At 42.9% G+C, this 22089-nt stretch overlaps 1 protein-coding gene across 1 annotated transcript in view; it reads right to left on the bottom strand.

The window, feature by feature from the left end:
• Window positions 1-3034: 3034 nt before the first annotated feature.
• Window positions 3035-22089, bottom strand: part of LOC135084363 (protein enabled) — a 44633-nt gene continuing 25578 nt past the window's right edge. Inside the window, exons 8-22 of the mRNA XM_063979141.1 lie at window positions 20559-20655; window positions 19796-19846; window positions 18598-19098; window positions 18387-18554; window positions 17849-18343; window positions 17638-17805; window positions 16739-16900; window positions 15956-16031; window positions 15305-15387; window positions 14196-14248; window positions 13552-13624; window positions 13100-13202; window positions 10780-10871; window positions 7976-8096; window positions 3035-6661 (exon numbers count right to left, since the gene is read on the bottom strand). Coding sequence (XP_063835211.1) covers window positions 6633-6661; window positions 7976-8096; window positions 10780-10871; window positions 13100-13202; window positions 13552-13624; window positions 14196-14248; window positions 15305-15387; window positions 15956-16031; window positions 16739-16900; window positions 17638-17805; window positions 17849-18343; window positions 18387-18554; window positions 18598-19098; window positions 19796-19846; window positions 20559-20655 — 2272 coding nt within the window. The 3' untranslated portion in view covers window positions 3035-6632. The remainder of the gene's footprint in view (window positions 6662-7975; window positions 8097-10779; window positions 10872-13099; window positions 13203-13551; window positions 13625-14195; window positions 14249-15304; window positions 15388-15955; window positions 16032-16738; window positions 16901-17637; window positions 17806-17848; window positions 18344-18386; window positions 18555-18597; window positions 19099-19795; window positions 19847-20558; window positions 20656-22089) is intronic.

Below are 22089 nucleotides of genomic sequence, written 5' to 3'. Positions count from 1 at the left end.
CGCTTTCGGGAGACTGGTGGCTTTTATCTCGAGACCAAGTTTTGAACAGCGCCGGTGCACATCGCAGAGAGATGACCGTTTTTTCATGTCAACCTCTCTATGAAATCGTCATTTGACTGGTATCGACGTCCAGCAAGAGCTCAGAAATGTTCGTAGGATAGCTGTTAGCGAGTGGACAGTTTGTCTAAGATATAAGCAATAGCATTTGACTCCAAAAAGGCCTGCCACAGGCTTGAAACTGACGGCAGGTCACCGATAAGCACGCTTTCAATTTGCTCGTACACATCTCGATGGGAAGTCGAGCAAGCCACCCCCATAAGCCACTGTTTCAGCGAACCAGCACTGCACAAATCGCTCCCCAGGCCGCCTATAGACCCGACCTTTTCGACTACTGCACTGCAAACACAGTCTGCATTCATCAGAGAACAAAACTCGCCTCCATTACTCGCCTTCCCATCAAAATAAGTGCGAGCTAATTGAAGGCGTGCTTGTCGGTGACCTGTCGTCAGTTTCGAGCCTGTGGCAGGCCTTTTTGGAGTCAAATTCTATTGCTTATATCTTAGACGAATTGTCCACTCGCTAACAGCTATCCTACGAACATTTCTGAGCTCTTGCTGGACGTCGATACCAGTCAAATGACAATTTCATAGAGAGGTTGACATGAAAAAACGGTCATCTCTCTGCGATGTGCACCGGCGCTGTTCAGAACTTGGTCTCGAGATAAAGCCACCAGTCTCCCGAAAGCGTCTTAAAACTTTCGAAACCCAGGACTGGCTTATGTGGAGCAGACGTGCGACAGCCCGCTGGCTGAACCCTTCCTGCAATAGTGCAACGATTTCGGCTGCTTCTGAAGGTGTAGAATCCCAGGTAAAGTGTCACAAGAAACGGAGATGTGTATGGATCAACGTGTAAAAGCAAAAATCCGAAAACACGTGCTTTTATAGGGGGTAAATAGGCCGCAACTCGCGACGTATCAAACAGTTGATACATGTCTTTTTCCTTACTTCTTCACATCAGGCGGGATATCTCTTTAAATACTGGTGTGATTTAAATGAATTTGGTACCAATTTAAAGTTAAAAGTTTAATCTTTACAATGGTGCCACTGTTTTTGTTACTAACAAATTCGTTAGTACACAAGATCGCGTGGAAACAACTTCATATAAGTGATTCCATACTTTTGCTCGCGAGTGTAGTTAAAAATAAAAATATATTTTTTTCCAAACAAATTCAGCCATAATCAGACACAAAATTAAGCAACAACACGGTTTTAAGTGACGAACATTATTCTTTGGCGCAATATTCCTTTAAAAATAATCACTGAATCAAGAAATCAGAAACTGTCAATGTATAGACCTTTGACCCTTTTTTTTAATTATTTCATAAAATCCGTCTTCAGGTCGCCACAGAACAAGGCCTCGCGAAATCTGTCTTGCCCACATCAAATTTAGGTCTTGCCCCGCCTCTGAAGCTAACATCTCACAGCATCATTGCAATCTCAATACCATTACTTTAGATTCTTGTACACAACACGACCCTTATTTTGAAGACCTTCCATTTGCAAATTCGCCATCTGGCGGTATATGTTTGAATTCTAAACATGCGTGTTATGTACAAAAGTAATTTAAAATCACACGTTAATATCTGTTTAAAAATTTGCATTTTGTATGGAGTTGGGAAAATTTTTTGGGGATATTTAGGCAAAGTTTTTTGATTCATAGTTAAAATAACAAATTGTTAAATTTTGTTACTAATGGTTAAATATTAACAAAATGTTAACTAATAGTTAAAAAATGTACTAAAAGTCAAGCTAACCATTGTTCGAAAAACATTTTTTTCTGATATTTAACCACTTGTCATTTGACATCTGTCAAATTTGACTATTGGTTATTTTAACTACGAATCAAAAAACCGGGCCTTAGTATATTTGCAACTTTTTCAAAAATGACAAATTACTTTTTTTTCTTTCATTTTTTGATAGTACGTTTTTTTAAGAGAGGGGTTTACGGGAGGAGGCAAATTTGACGTTATTTTAGGAAAAATATTCACGTACGCGATTCTAGGACTTTACGTTCGGCGGTCGCTGCCGCGGCACGTTCGATCTTTTTGTAATCCAGCTAGTTTTTGAAAATAACTTTAAATCGCTCGTATCTCGAAAACGGTGCGTCCTAGCGCAAAAATAACGTCAAATTTGCCTCCCCCCGTAGACCACCCTCCTATAAAAATGTGTACTATTAAATGAGAGAAAAAAAAAGTCATTTTGAGCATTTTTCAAAAAGTAAAAAATTTTCTTGGCTATAGTAATAGGGGTAACACAGTAATAGTTACAGTTGACAGATATTTACGTACAATTGTTTTTATTAACGATAATTACGTTTTAGTGACATATTCTGTAACATAAAATACAGAATATCAAGAAAATTAATGGGACATATAAAATAACAACCAGCAAGCCAAATCGTAATAATGAATACAGGGTGTTTCAAAATATAGAGAACATAGTCTTTGGTGACGCTTCTCTTGTTTCTTTCTACCAATCCATCCAAATAGGATGTCACTGCTGAAAAATGTAAAAAACATCCACAGAGATGTCAATTATAGCTTCGAGCCGTTATTGGATTTAACCATAGAGATATAGAGAGATTCCAACTAATGCGCTTTCATTAAATTAATATTAAAATGCAGTCTAGGAAACAATATTCGAATTAATAAGTAGTGAATAGATATAGGAATAAAAATTGTCAGGTTATCATACCAGCTTTGCATTCATTTCCTTCAAAACCCAGTCCTACTCAATTTTAGATTAGTTTACCTTGTAGGATTGTGTAAAATATTGCATGATAATTCGTTATTTTAAAATATTTATCTACATTTAATTTTCACTCAAAAGAACAAGTCTAAAATAATAAGTTATCATTTTAAAAAAATCCAATTAATAAATAAAAGGATAGTTTTTTAAATATTCTAAAATAACAAATCACCATTTGAGGTTAAAAACACGGCAGTGGATGTTTGAAACGAAAAAAAAAAACAAAATACGATCACAAAAAATATAATTCGATACTAAAAAATGTATGTACAATACATAAATCAAATGACTACAAAAATTTAAGGACAAAATTGTATAAACAACGTATGGTAACCTATTCTAGCGACGTTAACTAAAATACAATGCAATAAATTACAAAAAAAATCTAAATATTCGAGAGAATAAGCCCCGAACATCGAATGCACCGAAAAATAATGTCTAACAAAAATATCCATTTAAAAATCAAATACTGAGAGCGATATTACAAAAACATAATATTTTTTTATTATAATAATTAATCGCAGTACATCGTACAATATTTAAGTTGAAAACTAGTTGACATCCATGGTAAAGCCTGGTCCGTGAGCACGTAGAATTTTGTCCAATGACCCCAAGCTACCCATCCTTATCGCTCGCGCGTAATTATATTGCTGTCGCGACTGTGCGACGCGCGCCCGCAGTGAGTGTGCGAGCGCGACAGCAACATAATTACGCGCGAGCGATAAGGATGGGTAGCCTAAATTCTATGTGCTCATGGACCAGGCTTTAGAAAACCATCAGAAAAAAATATATTTTAGTATTAGCCTCAAAAAGACGGTAGGCAGAAGTTTTCGTTTGTTTTGTATTTAATACTTCCTGAAATTGAATTCTGGACATCACTTAGTTTTCAAAATTATTTAGGCACAAAAGAAAAAGTCTACATAATGGCATAATCATTTTCTACAGAATAAATAGTCTTTGACATAGCTGAGACCAATACATAATATTTATATAGCGTTAAGCTAGACCCAACTAAAATTTGGTTAGTTTTGCTTTATATTAAAATGATTTTTAATACTAACATATTACATAGTATCTTACATATTACATAGTTATATAGTAAATATCACTAAGTGTTAATCACTTGCTATAATGGTTTTTCATAGTGGAATTCTACTGTGGTATCGAAAAACAAAACGTAATAAAAACTCATAAATGCACTTTCAGTCGAACGACCGAAAAAATATTGGAATCACTTCACTTTGAGCACCAGTTTTGTTTTAAAAAAAGCCAATCGTTTATTTTTTCGCTACGTTATTCGTTAGTGTCACGTACAAAAATGTAAATAGTAAAAAATTGGTGTTTACGGTCTGTTTTGTACGTTTAGAAAATCATAGGCCTTCACTCGGTCTGTGATTGGAATGGTATATCAGTCCAACTTCTCTTATTAACTAAAAAATAACGATCAAAACGTATTTTTATGAATCCTCATTTTTTTTTATGTACTGCTACTGACATGTACTTTTTAAAATTGTGTGATACATTTTGTATAGTATACGGCGTTTTCGCCTCTGTTGCCGAGAGAGATGGGTGAGATTACTATAAACCTTATTTATATTTAATGGGAGCGATCTATAAAGCGTCTTAATCTAGTTTGGCCTATCATGTGATTATAATGGACACCTGAGGTATAATTCTGGCCAAAAAAACAGTGTTGCCTACAAAAAAAAACTGAATAAAAAAGAAAATAAAAAATAAATGTACCATTTTCACTATTTCAAAAACTCGAAAAGAAATTATTCATATTCAAACTGAAACAGTTAAAACTTATTTTTATGGAAGACTTTCTCGATAAAATGTTTTGTATACAGGGTGTCCAGATATTTTAAAAGTGAAATATACATTAATCGCTCGGCAACAGAGGCGATGCCATAGCATATGTATGTTATGTAATATAATATATTACTTTATGTATAATATCTTACGCTATACCGTCGCTTGACGTAAAGTCAATAAATATAGAGTAATACTAATTACACTACATGAATATTACACATATTTATTTTTATCAACGTTTACCGGAATTCAATATTGAGTTTTATGTAACAGATACATTATAATAAAGTTTGTAACTCTGATTTATAAATTGTTTTTAAAATTAACACTCAAAGACTTTGGTATTTGCTATAGTTTGAAATTGTAAAGCTATGTATTGTTATTACAAAAATAAATAAACATACATCGCAGTTTGATTTTCATATTTGCTTTTAAATTTAAAACTCAATACTGAAGACAGTATAAACAGTATCCTTAAAAACTACGTACATAATACGTATCCGAATAAATATTTTTAAGTATAAAATTAAAAAAACACAACTTGCTCTTTTTATGCTTCGATTCGTGCGCTAATTACTAATTATACCAATCTCGATTATACGAACCAATCGGTTGATTGTCTCGACAACAGCCTTTTTATAAACACGTCATTTCGAAATATACGTTGATAGAAATCGACATCGAAGCGGATGTAGACCGATTTTTTGTGCTGGCAACACTTGAGGATTTGGTAGTTTTTCTTTATTTACACTTGCAACACTGACATCTTAATCTAATGAAAGAGAGACAGTTTTATTATGATTAATAAATACAAACACGATGATTATGTCAATAATAAATAAAATATGGCATCACACCATCTTATCAAACCATCTAAGATGCAACAAAAAGCAAAAGAAAATTATGAAAACAAAACTGGCAACACAAAAATGTTTTTCAAAAACTGTAATCATCAGGTGTTGCCATTGGATAGTCGTTGTTAGACCGCGTCCATCAGACAGACGGACCTTATTTTATATACGTAGTACGTTGCTTTGATCACAATATACCCCCGGTACCGACGAACAAATATTTTTGTTCTGTTTTACTCCACGTATCTCACTTTAAAAGGTTTTTAACCTTTGCATTAAGTAAAATCAAAGATATTCCATAAATTATCTAAAGGCCATTTGCAACAAAATTAGGCTATTGAAATTACTTTTATTTATTTAAGTAGGTATTGGGATAAAGATTAAAATACTAAATCAGTTCAATATCAGCTTTAGAACATTGGGTAAATATTTTAGGCGTCAACATTTACATACATTTCGCTAAGAAAACTCTCAAAAATGTATACAATATTAATTATAGAATACAAATAGTACATTGATAAATAGTCAAAAAATGTATATTAGCATTAATTGCAGAAAAATTAGCTAAAAGCAGTCATATTAACGAAATAATTCGACCTATATTTAATCAGTGCTAGATGCATTTTGTGTTTAACTGGGTAAGGTTTCAATTATAAGTTTTAGGACATTTTCTATTATTTGATATTTACTAAATTATATTTGTGTATTCCTTCGTCCTCTCCGGTCTCAAATTTAAAAATAAAAATGTCACATAGACAGCCTCCTTTCATTTTGTTGTATGGAGCGCAGATGACAAAAAAACTAAATCAAGGCAATACACTTACCTCAAAAAGCGCCAAATTATATTTAGCTCAGCTCTCAACAGCGCCATAGCTAGACAATGACAAAATAACTACACAAAAAGTAGTAAAGACATCTTCACAGAAAGCGCGGGAAGCCGTAGACAATCTAGAGTTTTGTGTCAAACTGACAGCTCGTGAATAGTGTTGTGCATCAATATCGATTACCGATTGGTAGTTGTTATAACTATAGTATTAATGCTGATTTTTGGTGGTTTCTCGTTGATATTAGTAGAATGGTACCGTGCTGGTGTTTTCAAATATTTGTTCGCGGTCGCTGGCGGTGGACTAGTTTGTCACTCGACGACCTAGCGGCTCTCTTATCTGCGCGCGAATTCCGCCTTCATTGCTGTAACAATACGGTTCATATTAGCATATTCGTCGTCATTGTTCATGAAGTTTAACGTCGGTTTGAAGATAAAGTATGAATCCGATATGAAATATGTGCTTTAAGAATTTCAGAATTGGCATACAAATTAACAATTTAAGTACGTACAGACAGAATCTCGTTGCAATAAAAACCATTTCTGAAATCTGAAAAAATCTGAGTACTCGTGCTAATGATTGCTAACGATTAGCGAACTGTCATATAGTTGCAGGTTCTGTTACGTCGCATCACACATCTCTTTTTATCATACAGTGTTGCTGCTAGTGACATCTCGCTCGCTCAGTCCTTTAGTTGGTTAATTCTGCTAGGTATATTAACTTTATGCTTTAGAGCTACAAGTTATGGTCCTACGTGGCGGAGGTAGATATTAAAAGTATTGACAAGCAACGAAACTTTTCATATGGTCTTTCGAGCCGGATATGAAATTATGAACCAGCGAACTATAACTTTCTACATGGTCCTTTAAGCCGGTTATAAACAGCGAGCTTTATACATGGTCCTTCGAGCCGGATATGAACCAACGACTTCTAAGTTTCTAAGTCTAACCACTCACCGTCTAGTATTTCCTTCTTGATCAGCGTGAGCGGCTGAATTTTCTACATGGTCCTTCGAGCCGGATATGAACCAACGACTTCTAAGTTTATAACCACTCACTGTCTAGTATCTCCTTCTTGATCAGCGTGAGCGGCTGACTTTTCTACATGGTCCTTCGAGCCGTATATGAACCAACTATTTATAACCACTCACCGTCTAGTATCTCCTTCTTGCTTGATCTGCGTGAGCGGCTGACTTTTCTACATGGTCCTTCGAGCCGGACAGATCTAATAGCTTCTGTACCAAGGAGCTACGTCCAGTGACTCACCGTCTAGTATTTTTTTGATCAGCGTGAGCGGCTGACTTTTCTACATGGTCCTTCGAGCCGGATATGAACCAACTATTTATAACCACTCACCGTCTATTATCTCCTTCTTGCTTGATCTGCGTGAGCGGCAAACTTTTTATATGGTCCTTCGAGCCGGATATGAAGCAACAACTTCCAAGTTTCTAACCACTCATCGTCTACCAGACTATAGTATCTCCTTCTTGATCAGCGTGAGCGGCTGACTTTTCCACATGGTCCTTCGAGCCGGATATGAACTGACTTATAACCACTCACCGTCTAGTATCTCCTTCTTGATCTGCGTAAGCGGCTGACTTTCCTACATGGTCCTTCGAGACTTTTCTAATTCTACATGGTCCTTCGAGCCGGATATGAACTGAGTTATAACCACTCACCGTCTAGTATCTCCTTCTTGATCTGCGTGAGCTCGCGGCGCATCTCCTTCATCATCTCCTGCTTGAAGGCGTCCCATTCAGCCGCCGATACGCAGCCGCCTTCGTTGCCGCCGTTCACTTGCTGTGAAGACGAATTTATCGTAAGTTACGTTATCGTCATTTATAAGATTTTAAACTTTCGCGTTCCATTTAAACTAAAATACACTCGACAGCAAATAAATCGCACCACCCGCGACAAGCACTTTCAAACGTATGCATCCCCACTTCACACCAATATTGGTACCATTCAAAAGCCTAGTTCTAAACTTCATTTCATTATAGGAAAGGTTTTTACCCCAAAAATGTGGCTTTAGAAGGATCCAGAGTCACTTCTTCAAAAAATTGTTAGTTACGCTTGAGCCAACTTTTATGGCTATAAAACTGTTAAGTTGGGATTAATCGCTATCTATCTGTTAAAGAGGACACGTGTGATCATTATTTGGTTTTATAACCATAAAATTTGGTCTAATTGATCCCAGAGGTGAGCCCAAAGTGAGGTCTTTTTTCAAGTCACATTTATGGTATATGTTATTCATTTATTAAGAAATTAAATGTGTTTTTCTTTAAGGATATTTATTGGGCTTTCAAATAACACCAATATTGTGTCAAAAGAAAATCTTTAAAGTTCGCGTCGCGGGTGGTGCGATTTATTTGCTGTCGAGTGTAGTAAGACATGGGTCTTATCGCGACGTTTATTAATGTGTTACAGTATGTTCTCACGGCTTGACGTTTCGGCTGCTATGCTGCAATACGGATAATGTGAGTATTGTGTGTCGTGGACTCGTGGTAACATCACTAGTGATAGTGTAACAAATGGCAATATGAGGGTAGTTAAAAATTTTCAAGCCCAGCCGAACGGACGAAGCCGCGAGCCGCCAGTCTGCTTGTGACCACGGCTGCAGCATAGCAGCCGTGAGTACATAATGTAACTCAAGCTGTGAGTACATTATGTACTTCATTAAACGTCGAGTTAAGACCAGTGTCTTACTATAACAGATCATTTAGTCTCCACTGCTGGAATACGACCCTCTCAGGATTCCCTACACGACCCTCTTGAAAAAAAGGAGAATTTGGCCTAGAGTCTCCTGGCCAGACGGATTAGGGAGCCCTGATGTTTGAATATTTGCCCTTAAGGGCTCTTACAGCGTCTTAAACATGACGTTTTGAGCAGAACGGAAGCACCGATAACTGTTGTTATAGCCTGACCAGGAACATAAAAACCCTCGCCATGTTGCGGAAAACTAATGGTACTAATTTCTTTTAATGGCAACAGTAACTGAAAACTTCATTGATATGTCACCTTGCATGTCAGTCTATTGCTGTCAAGTGTAAACAAACTTTATTTTAAATGTGCGCAATTGATTTTGTGAATTAAATTGCTAAAATCTTTTTATAGTCGTGAAAGAAAAGTGGTTTACAATGTGTTAAAGTATTTGTCGAAGAGAAATACTAAGGGTTCGGACAATATTTTCATTAAATAATGTTTTCGTCAAAGGTTGTCAAATTGACTGACATGTTTATCGTATAGTACAGTCCACTATGAAAATTAGCTGTGGTTTGTTTCAACTACCTATTTTAAAGTTTTTTGTCACTTTCTAAGTGTTGAATTTTATGGAATTGGGAAAGAAGTACCGAGTTTGAAGCGTTCATGAGCAGACATTGCAGTTGAATATTCAAGTTCTGAATTTGATTATTGATGAATAATAAAATAAACCCTATTAACTCGATTGATGGTTTCATTTAATTTATTTAAACCAGGTTACCTATAATAATATTTTTTCGTTAATTTATAAAAATATCAAATTAGCCCGTAATCCTGAATCCTGATACATAAAGTTAGCCTATTAATTTAACACAGGTACGACTGTACTCAGTGTTGCACTATCAAATGCAATTGACGCGCCTCTATGCCAGGGTTTTTATGTTCCTGGTCAGGCTATAACTGACATTTTTATTCCAACGTACCTAGTTGTCATACAATTATTATTATACGTCCGGCTCAAAAGGTTATTGTCAATTATTTGTCAAACAGGTTACGTTCAGAAATTAATATTACGATTTTAAAGATGAGTAATGCTTCAACCACACCAACGCGTGCCGATCGCCATCGCCGGCGCAATCATAGGGAAATGACAGGTCGCGTGAACTATCATAGGCCAATGACAGGTCGCGTGGACTGTCATGGGACGCGCGACCTGTCACTGGCCTTTGATCGCGCCGGCGATGGCGATCTGCACGCGTTGGTGTGGTTGAAGCTTTAGTGCCCGTTTCCACCATCAATCCCTAATTTTTAAGTGCCTGTATGTGTTATCATAGGGGCCACTTAAAAATTTGGGATTGATGGTGAAAATGGGTAAAAGACAACTTTTTATTTTGGCGGTACTGACTGACTTAGTGACAGATCAACGCACAGCCTAAACGGCTAAACGTAGGCACTTGAAATTTGGAAGGGACGTAGAGGTGCACTAAGAAAGGAATTCCCGAAATTCCCACGGGAACGGGAATTAGCGGGAAAATCTTTTTGTATGAAAAATCTAAACCGCTTAAGTTAGACGCTTGAAATTTGCCATGCAGGTACCTTAGTAAACTTAAAGCTTAGTTACAACAGGATATTGCAAAATTCCCACGGGTACGGGAGTTAGTGGGAAAAAACGTTTGTATGAAAAAATCTAAACCGCGTAAGATAGATGACGGGGGTAAAACGGGATCCACGCGTACGAAGTCGCGGGCGGCCGCTAGTTATGAATAAATATTATATTATTTACCTTAAGTATGGTCTCCTCGCTGGCGGAGCCGAACCTCTTGCGGACAGAACGCGGCGACGCGGGCGCCGCGGCCGCCGCCGACTCCGAGCTCGCTGCGGGAAATAAGACCGTGTTATTATGGAGGTAGGGCGCAATTTACATCGCTTATGGATATTAGTGTATGTGTTACGGTCAAAGTGATAAATGTGAAAATTATGAATAATCGCCGGTTATTATGAATAATTACCGCATGATTTGGTAAATGTGATTAATATGAGGTCATTTATGTGTGTATAAAACTAAATAGGCGGCTTAGGGGTGGCCCAAGGGCCACCACCGCCGCACCTTAACCTATTTTTCACTTTAAATCAAAACATTATGTTATAGGCATCATGGAAAAGTAATATTATGCAAGAAACATTCCAAACTCATTATGTCAAATTATATTAATATATGATATCAAAACGTTCAAAAGTTTGGCTGTACACGAACACGTACACAAGATGTTGTTCTCTTTTATGAAATTTGTTAGTACTAAGGCTGAATTATTAAATAATCACTGTTAAATGTGATTAATTTATCACTTTTACCGCGACTGTCGGGAATTATTCATAATAACCGGTTATTATTAATAATTTTCAATTTATCACATTAACCGTAACATATGCACGGTTCGAGATCGCTCGTGGAAACAGGACCGTGTTATTCAGGAGATAGGTTCCAATTTGCATTGTTTGTGGACTTTAATATTATGCTATTATTTATCTTCACTAAGCATAGGGATTCCGAGCTCGCTGCGGGAAACAGGACTGTGTTATTATGGAGGTAGGGTGCAATTTGCATTGTGTATGGATGGGCTTAAATACGAGGCTATAATTATGTTAAGTATGCGGACTCCGAGCTCGCTGCGGGAAATAAGACCGTATTATTATGTGGGTAGGGTTAATTTGCATTGTGTATGGATGGGCTTAAATACGAGGCTATAATTATGTTAAGTATGCGGACTCCGAGCTCGCTGCGGGAAATAAGACCGTATTATTATGTGGGTAGGGTTAATTTGCATTGTGTATGGATGGGCTTAAATACAAGGCTATAATTATGTAAGTATGCGGACTCCGACCGAGCTCGCTGTGGGAAACAGGACCGTGTTATTATGGAGGTAGGGTGCAATTTGCATTGTGTATGGATGGGCTTAAATACGAGGCTATAATTATGTTAAGTATGCGGACTCCGAGCTCGCTGCGGGAAACAGGACCGTGTTATTGTGTGGGTAGGGTTCAATTTGCATTGTGTATGGATGGACTTAAATACAAGGCTATAATTATGTAAGTATGCGGACTCCGAGCTCGCTGCGGGAAATAAGACCGTATTATCATGTGGGTAGGGTTCAATTTGTATTGTGTGTGGATGGACTTAAATACAAGGCTATAATTATGTACGAGTAAGTATGCGGACTCCGAGCTCGCTGCGGGAAATAAGACCGTGTTCTTAAGAAGGTTGGGTGCAATTTGCATTGTGTATGGATGGGCTTAAATACGAGGCTATAATTATGTAAGTATGCGGACTCCGAGCTCGCTGCGGGAAATAAGACCGTATTATTATGTGGGTAGGGTGCAATTTGCATCGCTTATGGATATTAGCGTATGCACGGTTCGAGATCGCTCCTGGAAAGAAGACCGTGTTATTCAGGAGATAGGTTCCAATTTGCATTGTTTGTGGACTTTAATATTATGCTATTATTTATCTTCACTAAGTATAGGGATTCCGAGCTCGCTGCGGGAAATAAAACCGTGTTACTAAGGAGTTAGGTTCCAATTTGCATTGTTTGTGAACCTAAATACGAGGTTATACATATTATGTTAAGTATAAAAACTCCGAGCTCGCTGCGGGAAACGCGACCGTGTTATTAAAGAGATAGGGTGCAATTTACATCGTTTATGGATATTAAAAAGTGGCAATGAAGTTGAAGATAAAGTGTACAATGAAAATCCATGGAGATTTCATTTTGCTAAATGGCGTTAAACTAAACAAATGCTTTCCTGCTGATCACACTAAGTAAATGGACTCATTTGTTATAAACAAGTATAAATTGCATCAAAAGCAAGAGGTGCTCTTATCTCCAAGCAGAAAAGTGCAAAATATTCAAAATCTGATGGCGTGCATCTTAAACCAGATGGGTGAACCGATTCTGTGCAGCAGTAGGTAGCGATGGCCGCCATTTTATTCAATCAATTCATACATTATTTAGTAGGTAAAAGAAAGTTGAAGACTCTGTTGTTACTTCTGTTTCCCACATGCGAATATTTATTATATTATTAATAATTATTGGGTAGATACTCACAAGCGTTGCCGTTGCATGCGGCGGGCAGCCGGTGCGGCAGCGTAGCGGAGCGCTCCCAAGTCTTCATTGGCGTGTTGTTCACTGAGTTGTCGTTCGAGGACTCCTGAAACGAATAATGATACTTGAGATAGTGCAATACATCATATTACATCAATACATTAGAAAATCATCATCAGCTCCGTAAACCGATCTCGAAATTGAATCTGTCACATTTTTTATAATTTATATTGATACTTTCTTCGATTACAGTCGCTGTATGAATAATATTAAACTAGTGAAAGGTCATTCGTTCACGTCTAATCAATAGACATTTAAAGAAAGCATTTTGGAATGCCTGTACTGTATGTATGACAGGTGACACTCCTACGTATTTTGCCAGCGCTGTCCGCATCTAGGTTCTTCTCGCGACCTTCATCGATTGACTAGCGCGTTAAAACAATCCATTCACCCACCTCAGCGCGGTCGAGGTGCGCGCGGCGGCGTGCCAGCGTGCGCGCCATCTCGTGCATCATGCAGTGCAGCGTTCTCCCAAGTTACTAAAGCCTGGTCCGTGAGCACGTAGAATTTGGTCCAATGACCCCAAGCTACCCATCCTTATCGCTCGCGCGTAATTATATTGCTATCGCGACTGTGCGACTGGCACCCGCAGTGAGTGTGCGAGCGCGATAGCAACAATTACGCGCGAGCGATAATGATGGGGTAGCTTGGGGTCATTGGACAAAATTCTACGTGCTCACGGACCAGACTATAGTTACATTTTGTTCTAGTGTTTTTGGAGCGATGAAGTAGCGCGTTAAGACAATCCATTTACCTCAGCCCGGTCCAGGTGCGCACGGCGGAGTGCGAGCGTGTGGCACGAATAGATCTTGCATTAAAGTAAATTGGGAGGTCAACCCTTTGTTTTCTTGGCTTTCGTTTCATTTAGCTACAACGGCTAGGTCAATGTTAATAACACTAAGAGGTAGGTACTTCGGCAGAGAATAAGTAAGTACCTACTTTTTTACTCTATCCATACGTCTACCGTAGACTTGATCTAATGTGCCGCTAGCTGTATAAGGATCACCGAATGACTAGTGCGTTAAGACAATCCATTTACCTCAGCGCGATCGAGGTTAGCTTAATTTTTTTTTGCTTCCACGGTTTGTGTATCTACAACGGAAAAGTTACAACGGAAAAGTCAATCTTTGACTCTTTTTCTCTCTTTATAGGAGCAAATAGATATACTGTCACGGTGACAAAAAGTAATCCCTACGCTACGCGCCTAGTTAAGAGTGATCTTGACGATAATAGATAAGTAACATTTGTAATTCAATGTGCTATTAGCTGGTACCGATCGACTAGTGCGTTAAAACAATCCATTCACCCACCTCAGCGCGGTCGAGGTGCGCGCGGCGACGTGCCAGCGTGCGAGCCATCTCGTGCATCATGCAGTGCAGCGTCTCCCAAGTTACTAAACAGGGGCATCTCAGAGACAGAGTGCGGCATCTCAGTACCTTAAACGCGGCTCGACAAAGCACTCGCTGTAAATCAATCTACCAATGTCACGACGACGGCAGAACGGGAGCTAAAGCCTGGTCCGTGAGCACGTAGAATTTTGTCAAATGACCCCAAGCTTCCCATCCTTATCGCTCGCGCGTAATTATATTGCTGTCGCGACTGTGCGACGCGCGCCCGCAGTGAGTGTGCGAGCGCGATAGCAACATAATTACGCGCGAGCGATAAGGATGGGTAGCTTGGGGTCATTGGACGGGATTCTACGTGCTCACGGACCAAACTATAATTACATTTTGTTCTAGTGTTTATGGAGCGATGAAGTAGCGCGTTAAGACAATCCATTTACCTCAGCGCGGTCGAGGTGCGCACGGCAGAGTGCGAGCGTGCGGCATGAATAGATCCCTTTGTTTTCTTGGCTTTCGTTTCGTTTAGCTACAACGGCTAGGTCAATGTTAATAACACTAAGAGGTAGGTACTTAAGTAAGTACCTACTTTTTTACTCTATCCATACGTCTACCGTAGACTTGATCTAATGTGCCGCTAGATGTATAAGGATCACCGAATGACTAGTGCGTTAAGATAATCCCTACGCTACGCGCCTAGTTAAGAGTGATCTTGACGATAATAGATAAGTAACATTTGTAATTCAAAGTGCTGTTAGCTGGTACCGATTGACTAGTGCGTTAAAACAATCCATTCACATTCACCCACCTCAGCGCGGTCGAGGTGCGCGCGGCGGCGTGCCAGCGTGCGCGCCATCTCGTGCATCATGCAGTGCAGCGTCTCCCAAGTTACTAAACAGCGGCATCTCAGAGTCAGAGTGGCGGAACCTTAAACGCGGCTCGACAGAGCACTCGCTGTAAATCAATCTACCAATGTCACGACGACGGCAGAACGGGAGCTAGTTATGTTTGTTCTAGTGTTGGAGCGATGAAGTAGCGCGTTAAGACAATCTATTTACCTCAGCCCGGTCCAGGTGTGCACGGCGGCGTGCGAGCGTGCGGCACGAATAGATCTTGCATTAATGTAATTTGAGAGGTCAACCCTTTGTTTTCTTGGCTTTCGCAACGGCTAGGTCAATCTTAATAACACAAGTAGGTACTTTGGACAAGATAAGTAAGTAGATAAGTAAGTAGACTGAATACCTACACTCTTTACTCTATTCATTTGTCTACTCTACCGTAAACTTGATCTAATGTGCCGCTAGATGTATAAGGATTAAAATGACTAGTGCGTTAAGATAATCCCTACGCTACGCGCCTAGTTAAGAGTGATCTTGACGATAATAGAATAGTAACATTTGTAATTCAATGTGCTATTAGCTGGTACCGATCGACTAGTGCGTTAAAACAATCCATTCACCCACCTCAGCGCGGTCGAGGTGCGCGCGGCGGCGTGCCAGCGTGCGCGCCATCTCGTGCATCATGCAGTAATAGCTCTTGCATTAATGTAATATTGGGTGGTCAACCCTTGTTTTCTTGGCTTTCGTTTCGCGGATTGCGTTAAGGCCTATTCAAACCTGAGCGATATTCGCTGCCGCTGTGGGTAGAGGTACATACCGCGCTAAAGCCTGGTCCGTGAGCACGTAGAATTTTGTCCAATGACTCCAAGCTTCTCATCCTTATCGCTCGCGCGTAATTATATTGCTGTCGCGACTGTGCGACTGGCAGCCGCAGTGAGTGTGCGAGCGCGATAGCAACATAAACGCGCGAGCGATAAGGATGGGTAGCTTGGGGTCATTGGACAAAATTCTACGTGCTCACGGACCAGACAATAGTTACATTTTGTTCTAGTGTTTATGGAGATAAAACAATCCATTCACCCACCTCAGCGCGGTCGAGGTGCGCGCGGCGGCGTGCCAGCGTGCGAGCCATCTCGTGCATCATGCAGTAATAGCTCTTGCATTAATGTAATATTGGGAGGTCCACCCTTTGTTTGGCTTTTGTTTCGCGGATTGCGTTAAGCCGCAACGGCTAGGTCAATCTTAATAACACGAGTAGGTACTTTGGACAAGAATAAGTAGGTAGACTGAATACCTACACTCTTTACTCTATTCATTTGTCTACCGTAGACTTGATCTAATGTGCCGCTAGATGTATAAGGATCACCGAATGACTAGTGCGTTAAAACAATCCATTCACCCACCTCAGCGCGGTCGAGGTGCGCGCGGCGGCGTGCCAGCGTGCGAGCCATCTCGTGCATCATGCAGTGCAGCGTGCCGCGCGCGCTCCCGCCCGACGACGACGACGAGCCCGAGTGCTCCGCCCCGCCGGGGGGCGACGCCGCCTCCGGGGCCGCGCCACCAGTCTGTTGAGGACAAACACACATTTTTTTATACTACTCGTACATGATTTTTTCACAGTCTCGATAATCATCTTACAAACAAGATCACCGTGACTTTCGATAGTTTTCAATTTATTTTTTTACAACATACAGGATTATAGTTTGCATTCGTGTTACGGATGTAAACTAAATACTTCTGAATCAACTAGGCCTTAGTATTCATCTAAGAATAATAAAAAAGTCAGGCATGTAACTTGACTATTCACGTCACAGTGACCAAAAAAGTGCCTAAACGCAATTTTTTTTTAAGATTATTAGCAATTTGTATTGCCCAAATTACCAATAGTCCCATTAGCCCCTCGTGTTAAGCTAAATAAGCTTGTGTTACGAGTGGGCTCACCACAATAGTCGAGCGGCGGTGGGATTCGAACCCGCGTTCCCCGGATCACGAGTCGGCCACTCCGACCCCTTTACCGTTCGGCTATCGTGGCTACGATGTGTGGCTATGATAATTAAAACAATCATAACTCGAAAACTACCAAAAATCGCGGAACATACAGGGGGTGATTTGGATAGCCCTAGTGATGCTCTACCTCTGGGCTTCGGCTTTAACACAACTTTTTGGGACACCTTGTATATGATGCAATAAAACATTTATGACTATGACTACCTTAGCAGTGTTGTTCCCGGCGCCGCTAGTCGGCGGGGTCCGGCGGCGTCGGCGGCGGGGATACGACGGCAGGCGGCGGGGTGGGCGTTACCTTAGCGGGAGTGTTCCCGGCGCCGCTGGTCCGGCGTAGGCGCGCCTGCTGCAGCTGGTGCTGTAGACCGGCGGGGTCCGGCGGCGGCGGCGGCGGGGCGGGCGTTACCTTAGCGGGAGTGTTCCCGGCGCCGCTGGTCCGGCGGAGGCGCGCCTGCTGCAGCTGGTGCTGCAGGCCGGCGGGGTCCGGCGGCGGCGGCGGCGGGCGTTACCTTAGCGGGAGTGTTCCCGGCGCCGCTGGTCCGGCGGAGGCGCGCCTGCTGCAGCTGGTGCTGTAGACCGGCGGGGTCCGGCGGCGGCGGCGGCGGGGCGGGCGTTACCTTAGCGGGAGTGTTCCCGGCGCCGCTGGTCCGGCGGAGGCGCGCCTGCTGCAGCTGGTGCTGTAGACCGGCGGGGTCCGGCGGCGGCGGCGGCGGGGCGGGCGTTACCTTAGCGGGAGTGTTCCCGGCGCCGCTGGTCCGGCGGAGGCGCGCCTGCTGCAGCTGGTGCTGAAGACCGGCGGGGTCCGGCGGCGGCGGGGACACGACGCCGGGCGTTACCTTAGCGGGAGTGTTCCCGGCGCCGCTGGTCCGGCGGAGGCGCGCCTGCTGCAGCTGGTGCTGTAGACCGGCGGGGTCCGGCGGCGGCGGCGGCGGGGCGGGCGTTACCTTAGCGGGAGTGTTCCCGGCGCCGCTGGTCCGGCGGAGGCGCGCCTGCTGCAGCTGGTGCTGCAGGCCGGCGGGGTCCGGCGGCGGCGGCGGCGGGCGTTACCTTAGCGGGAGTGTTCCCGGCGCCGCTGGTCCGGCGGAGGCGCGCCTGCTGCAGCTGGTGCTGTAGACCGGCGGGGTCCGGCGGCGGCGGCGGCGGGGCGGGCGTTACCTTAGCGGGAGTGTTCCCGGCGCCGCTGGTCCGGCGGAGGCGCGCCTGCTGCAGCTGGTGCTGCAGGCCGGCGGGGTCCGGCGGCGGCGGCGGCGGGCGTTACCTTAGCGGGAGTGTTCCCGGCGCCGCTGGTCCGGCGGAGGCGCGCCTGCTGCAGCTGGTGCTGTAGACCGGCGGGGTCCGGCGGCGGCGGCGGCGGGGCGGGCGTTACCTTAGCGGGAGTGTTCCCGGCGCCGCTGGTCCGGCGGAGGCGCGCCTGCTGCAGCTGGTGCTGCAGGCCGGCGGGGTCCGGCGGCGGCGGGGCGGGCGTTACCTTAGCGGGAGTGTTCCCGGCGCCGCTGGTCCGGCGGAGGCGCGCCTGCTGCAGCTGGTGCTGAAGACCGGCGGGGTCCGGCGGCGGCGGGGACACGACGCCGGGCGTTACCTTAGCGGGAGTGTTCCCGGCGCCGCTGGTCCGGCGGAGGCGCGCCTGCTGCAGCTGGTGCTGTAGGCCGGCGGGGTCCGGCGGCGGCGCGGGCGGCGCGGGCGGCGGCGGCGGCGGCGGCGGGGACACGACCGCGCCGGGCGGCGGCGGCGGCGCGGGCGGCGCGGCGGCCGGTTGCTGCTGTGGGTTGAAGATCAGACTTAAGTTATCAGTAAATAATTACAAGAGAATCGTCAAGTCTTAGAATAAAAAAAATAAAATAAAAGACTAATTAAAAAAATACTTTAAAATTTTTGCTCTTATGGAGCCTTCACATATACACTAATATTATAAAGAGGAAAACTTTGTTTGTTTATTTGTTTGTTTGGTTGCATGCATTACTTGTTTATGTAAAGTTGTGTTGTTGGTAGATCTTTGTCAATAAATAAATAAATAAATAATGAATAGGTTCAAAAACTACTGGACCGTTTTTAAAAATTCTTTCACCATTCGAAAGCCACATTATCCACGAGTAACATAGGCTAAATTTTATTTTGGGAAAAAATAGGGTTCCGTAAAATATGTAGATAATGTAGTCCACGCGCGCGAAGCCGCGGGCGGAAAGCTAGTGTCTCATAATCATTTTGCTCTAACAGCGCTTCGAGACCAACATTTGGCAAGTGCTGAGAAAAAGCGCCGCAACAAACTCAGTCACTAGTCATTATCCAATGATCGCTGAAAACGAGGCGTGAGACGTCCATCCACAAGGTGGCCCGACATCATAAAGGTAGCAGGAAGACGCTGGACACAGGCCGCTAATAATCGATCAACATGGAAACCATTCTATGGCTGGATGATCCAATGATTGCAAAGCTTCAGCATTGAGGATATAACTCACCATAGGTGGCGGTTGCGGTGCCGCAGGCGGCGTCGGTGGTGCAACTGGCCCCTGAAAAACACATAACATAATTAGCCTCCAAAGTTTTCCTTTAGCGTGTTGTATGTATCTAAAAGAAGTATCAACAAATAGTGATTGAGATTGTGAGTAAGTAAATGAGTGACCCTCTGTCAATGAATGAGTCAAACGAGTGAGTCTGTGAGAGTGAGCGAAAAAAGTAAACGGCAAATGTGAATAACCACCCAAAGTTCATGTTTAAAACAGCATCAGTAGAGTTATAGTCGTTGGGACAGAAAAATCCTAGAGGGGCGACCACGTTTCGGAAGACGTAGTGTGGGCAGGCCTCCCACTAGGTAGACCGACGATCTGGTGGTGTCACAAGGCCAGTCGTTGTGAAAATCCTTGGGGGAAGCCTTTGTCCAACAGTGGACGTCATTCTCTGTTTTATGTGTAGTCCCTAAGTCGCCTCTTACGACACCCGCGGGAAGAGTAGGGGTTGGTGACAAATGTATTCTACTCTGCCGTCACCACACGTGGGCAGCAGCGCTCTCTGAAAAACATCAATCTTTTAAACTGCGATCTCCAACCCGCCTGCCAAGCGTGGAGATTATGGCAAAACCCTCCACTATAGTGGAGGAGGCTCATAGTCCAGCAGTGGACTGTAAAGGGCTGTTGATGATGATGATGATGATGGACGTCATTTGGCTAAAAGGAACGAACATGTTTCACGGAACTGTCGGTAACCAAACGAATGTGGACTCACGTTGTTGAGCGGCGCGGGCGGCGCGTGCGCCAGGTTCTGGTGCGGCGGGACGGGCGGCGCCGCCGGCGCTAGAGTCATGTTCGGCGGCATCGGCGCGCTGCAACACACATCACTACTGTTAGTACTGGACTGACTGGATATTAAGCCTATGGCGATAGGGTCACATAATAGGAATGTTTCCTGGGTAAAAAATAAGAGTTAGAATTAGTCCGTCGATTAACTTATCAAAAAATACTCGACACGTATTTTTCACTTTTTCAAACTAATGAAAATTTAAAGAGATACAACGCGCCAAAGTTCAAAAGAAGAGGCCCGTGACGCCAAGGCGTGCTTAAAAGTGTAGCACTTTATGACGACACGCGGAACTTCAACGCATCTTAGCTTCGTAATTACTTGTTTGATTGACAAATAAAAATATATGTGTCCAATATTGACGGACTAAAAAGGAAACTAGCCTATTCTGGGATTGTAGTCAAATTGTTCCCCTCCCCCACATTACAACTATACATAGCCATAGCGGCAGAGACATGTTCGGCGGCATCGGCGCGCTGCAACACACATCACTACTGTTAGTACGGATGGGGGCAACGCCGAAACACTGTTCACGTAAAGTACGGCCAACGAGAAACGATACCAAATGTAAACAAACCCAATGTCATGGGTGAACCGTGAACCCGTCTGACTTTGACATATTTTGGCGGGAGAACGAGACATTACGACAAATACACAAGATGGGAAGAGACAATATACTATCAACTCGACAGTCGTATCGACCTTTTGTATCGCTGTTAGTTGGCCGTACTTTAGTTTCGTTATAGGTCATATACAGGGTGGAATTTTGTAATGCCACCTGGAGGGAAAGTACTTTTAATACTGTAGATGGAAAACTTTACTCAAAGAAAACATTCCTTAATTTTTTTAAAAGAAAGAGAACTGCATTCAAAGATTTTCGTATTAAGAGTGCTTTCCCTCCAGGTGACATTACAAAATTCCACCCTGTATGGTCTTTGTGTGAGATGAGAGAGATAGCAACTTCTGATGCTGGAGACGTACTCGGAAACGTTCAGTGAACGATTTTGGAGCTCGAGCTGAAAGATTTCGGGCTTCGGAGCTGGATGAGCTAGAGCTGGAGCGTGAACCCAATACGACTTAAAAAATCTCACGCAAAATTTTGGGGGCGCGCCGCTGCTGGTTACCTGTTAAAAGCAACAGGCGCGTGCCTCTCGCATGAGAACTTATGCCCGTTTTCACCATCAATACCTAATTTGTAAGTGATCCCTATGGTAACAAATAACAGAAATTTTGTTTACATAGGAGTCACTTAAAAATTAGGGTTCGATGGTGAAAACGGGCATTAGTTACTCAGAAGCATTTTCCTGGATGCAGGCCGCTACCAACCGTGCGATGTGGAAGTCATTGGAAGAGGCCTATGTTCAGCAGTAGACATCCTATGGCTGGAATCGGCCGTTTGGTGTAGTGGTTCGAAACGGACTACTATTCCGGAGGTAGCGGGTTCGATTCCCGCACAGTA

This window comes from Ostrinia nubilalis, chromosome 26 (assembly GCF_963855985.1).
Source record: "Ostrinia nubilalis chromosome 26, ilOstNubi1.1, whole genome shotgun sequence".
Taxonomy (NCBI): domain Eukaryota; kingdom Metazoa; phylum Arthropoda; class Insecta; order Lepidoptera; family Crambidae; genus Ostrinia; species Ostrinia nubilalis.
This window is presented reverse-complemented; position numbering and strand designations above follow the sequence as displayed.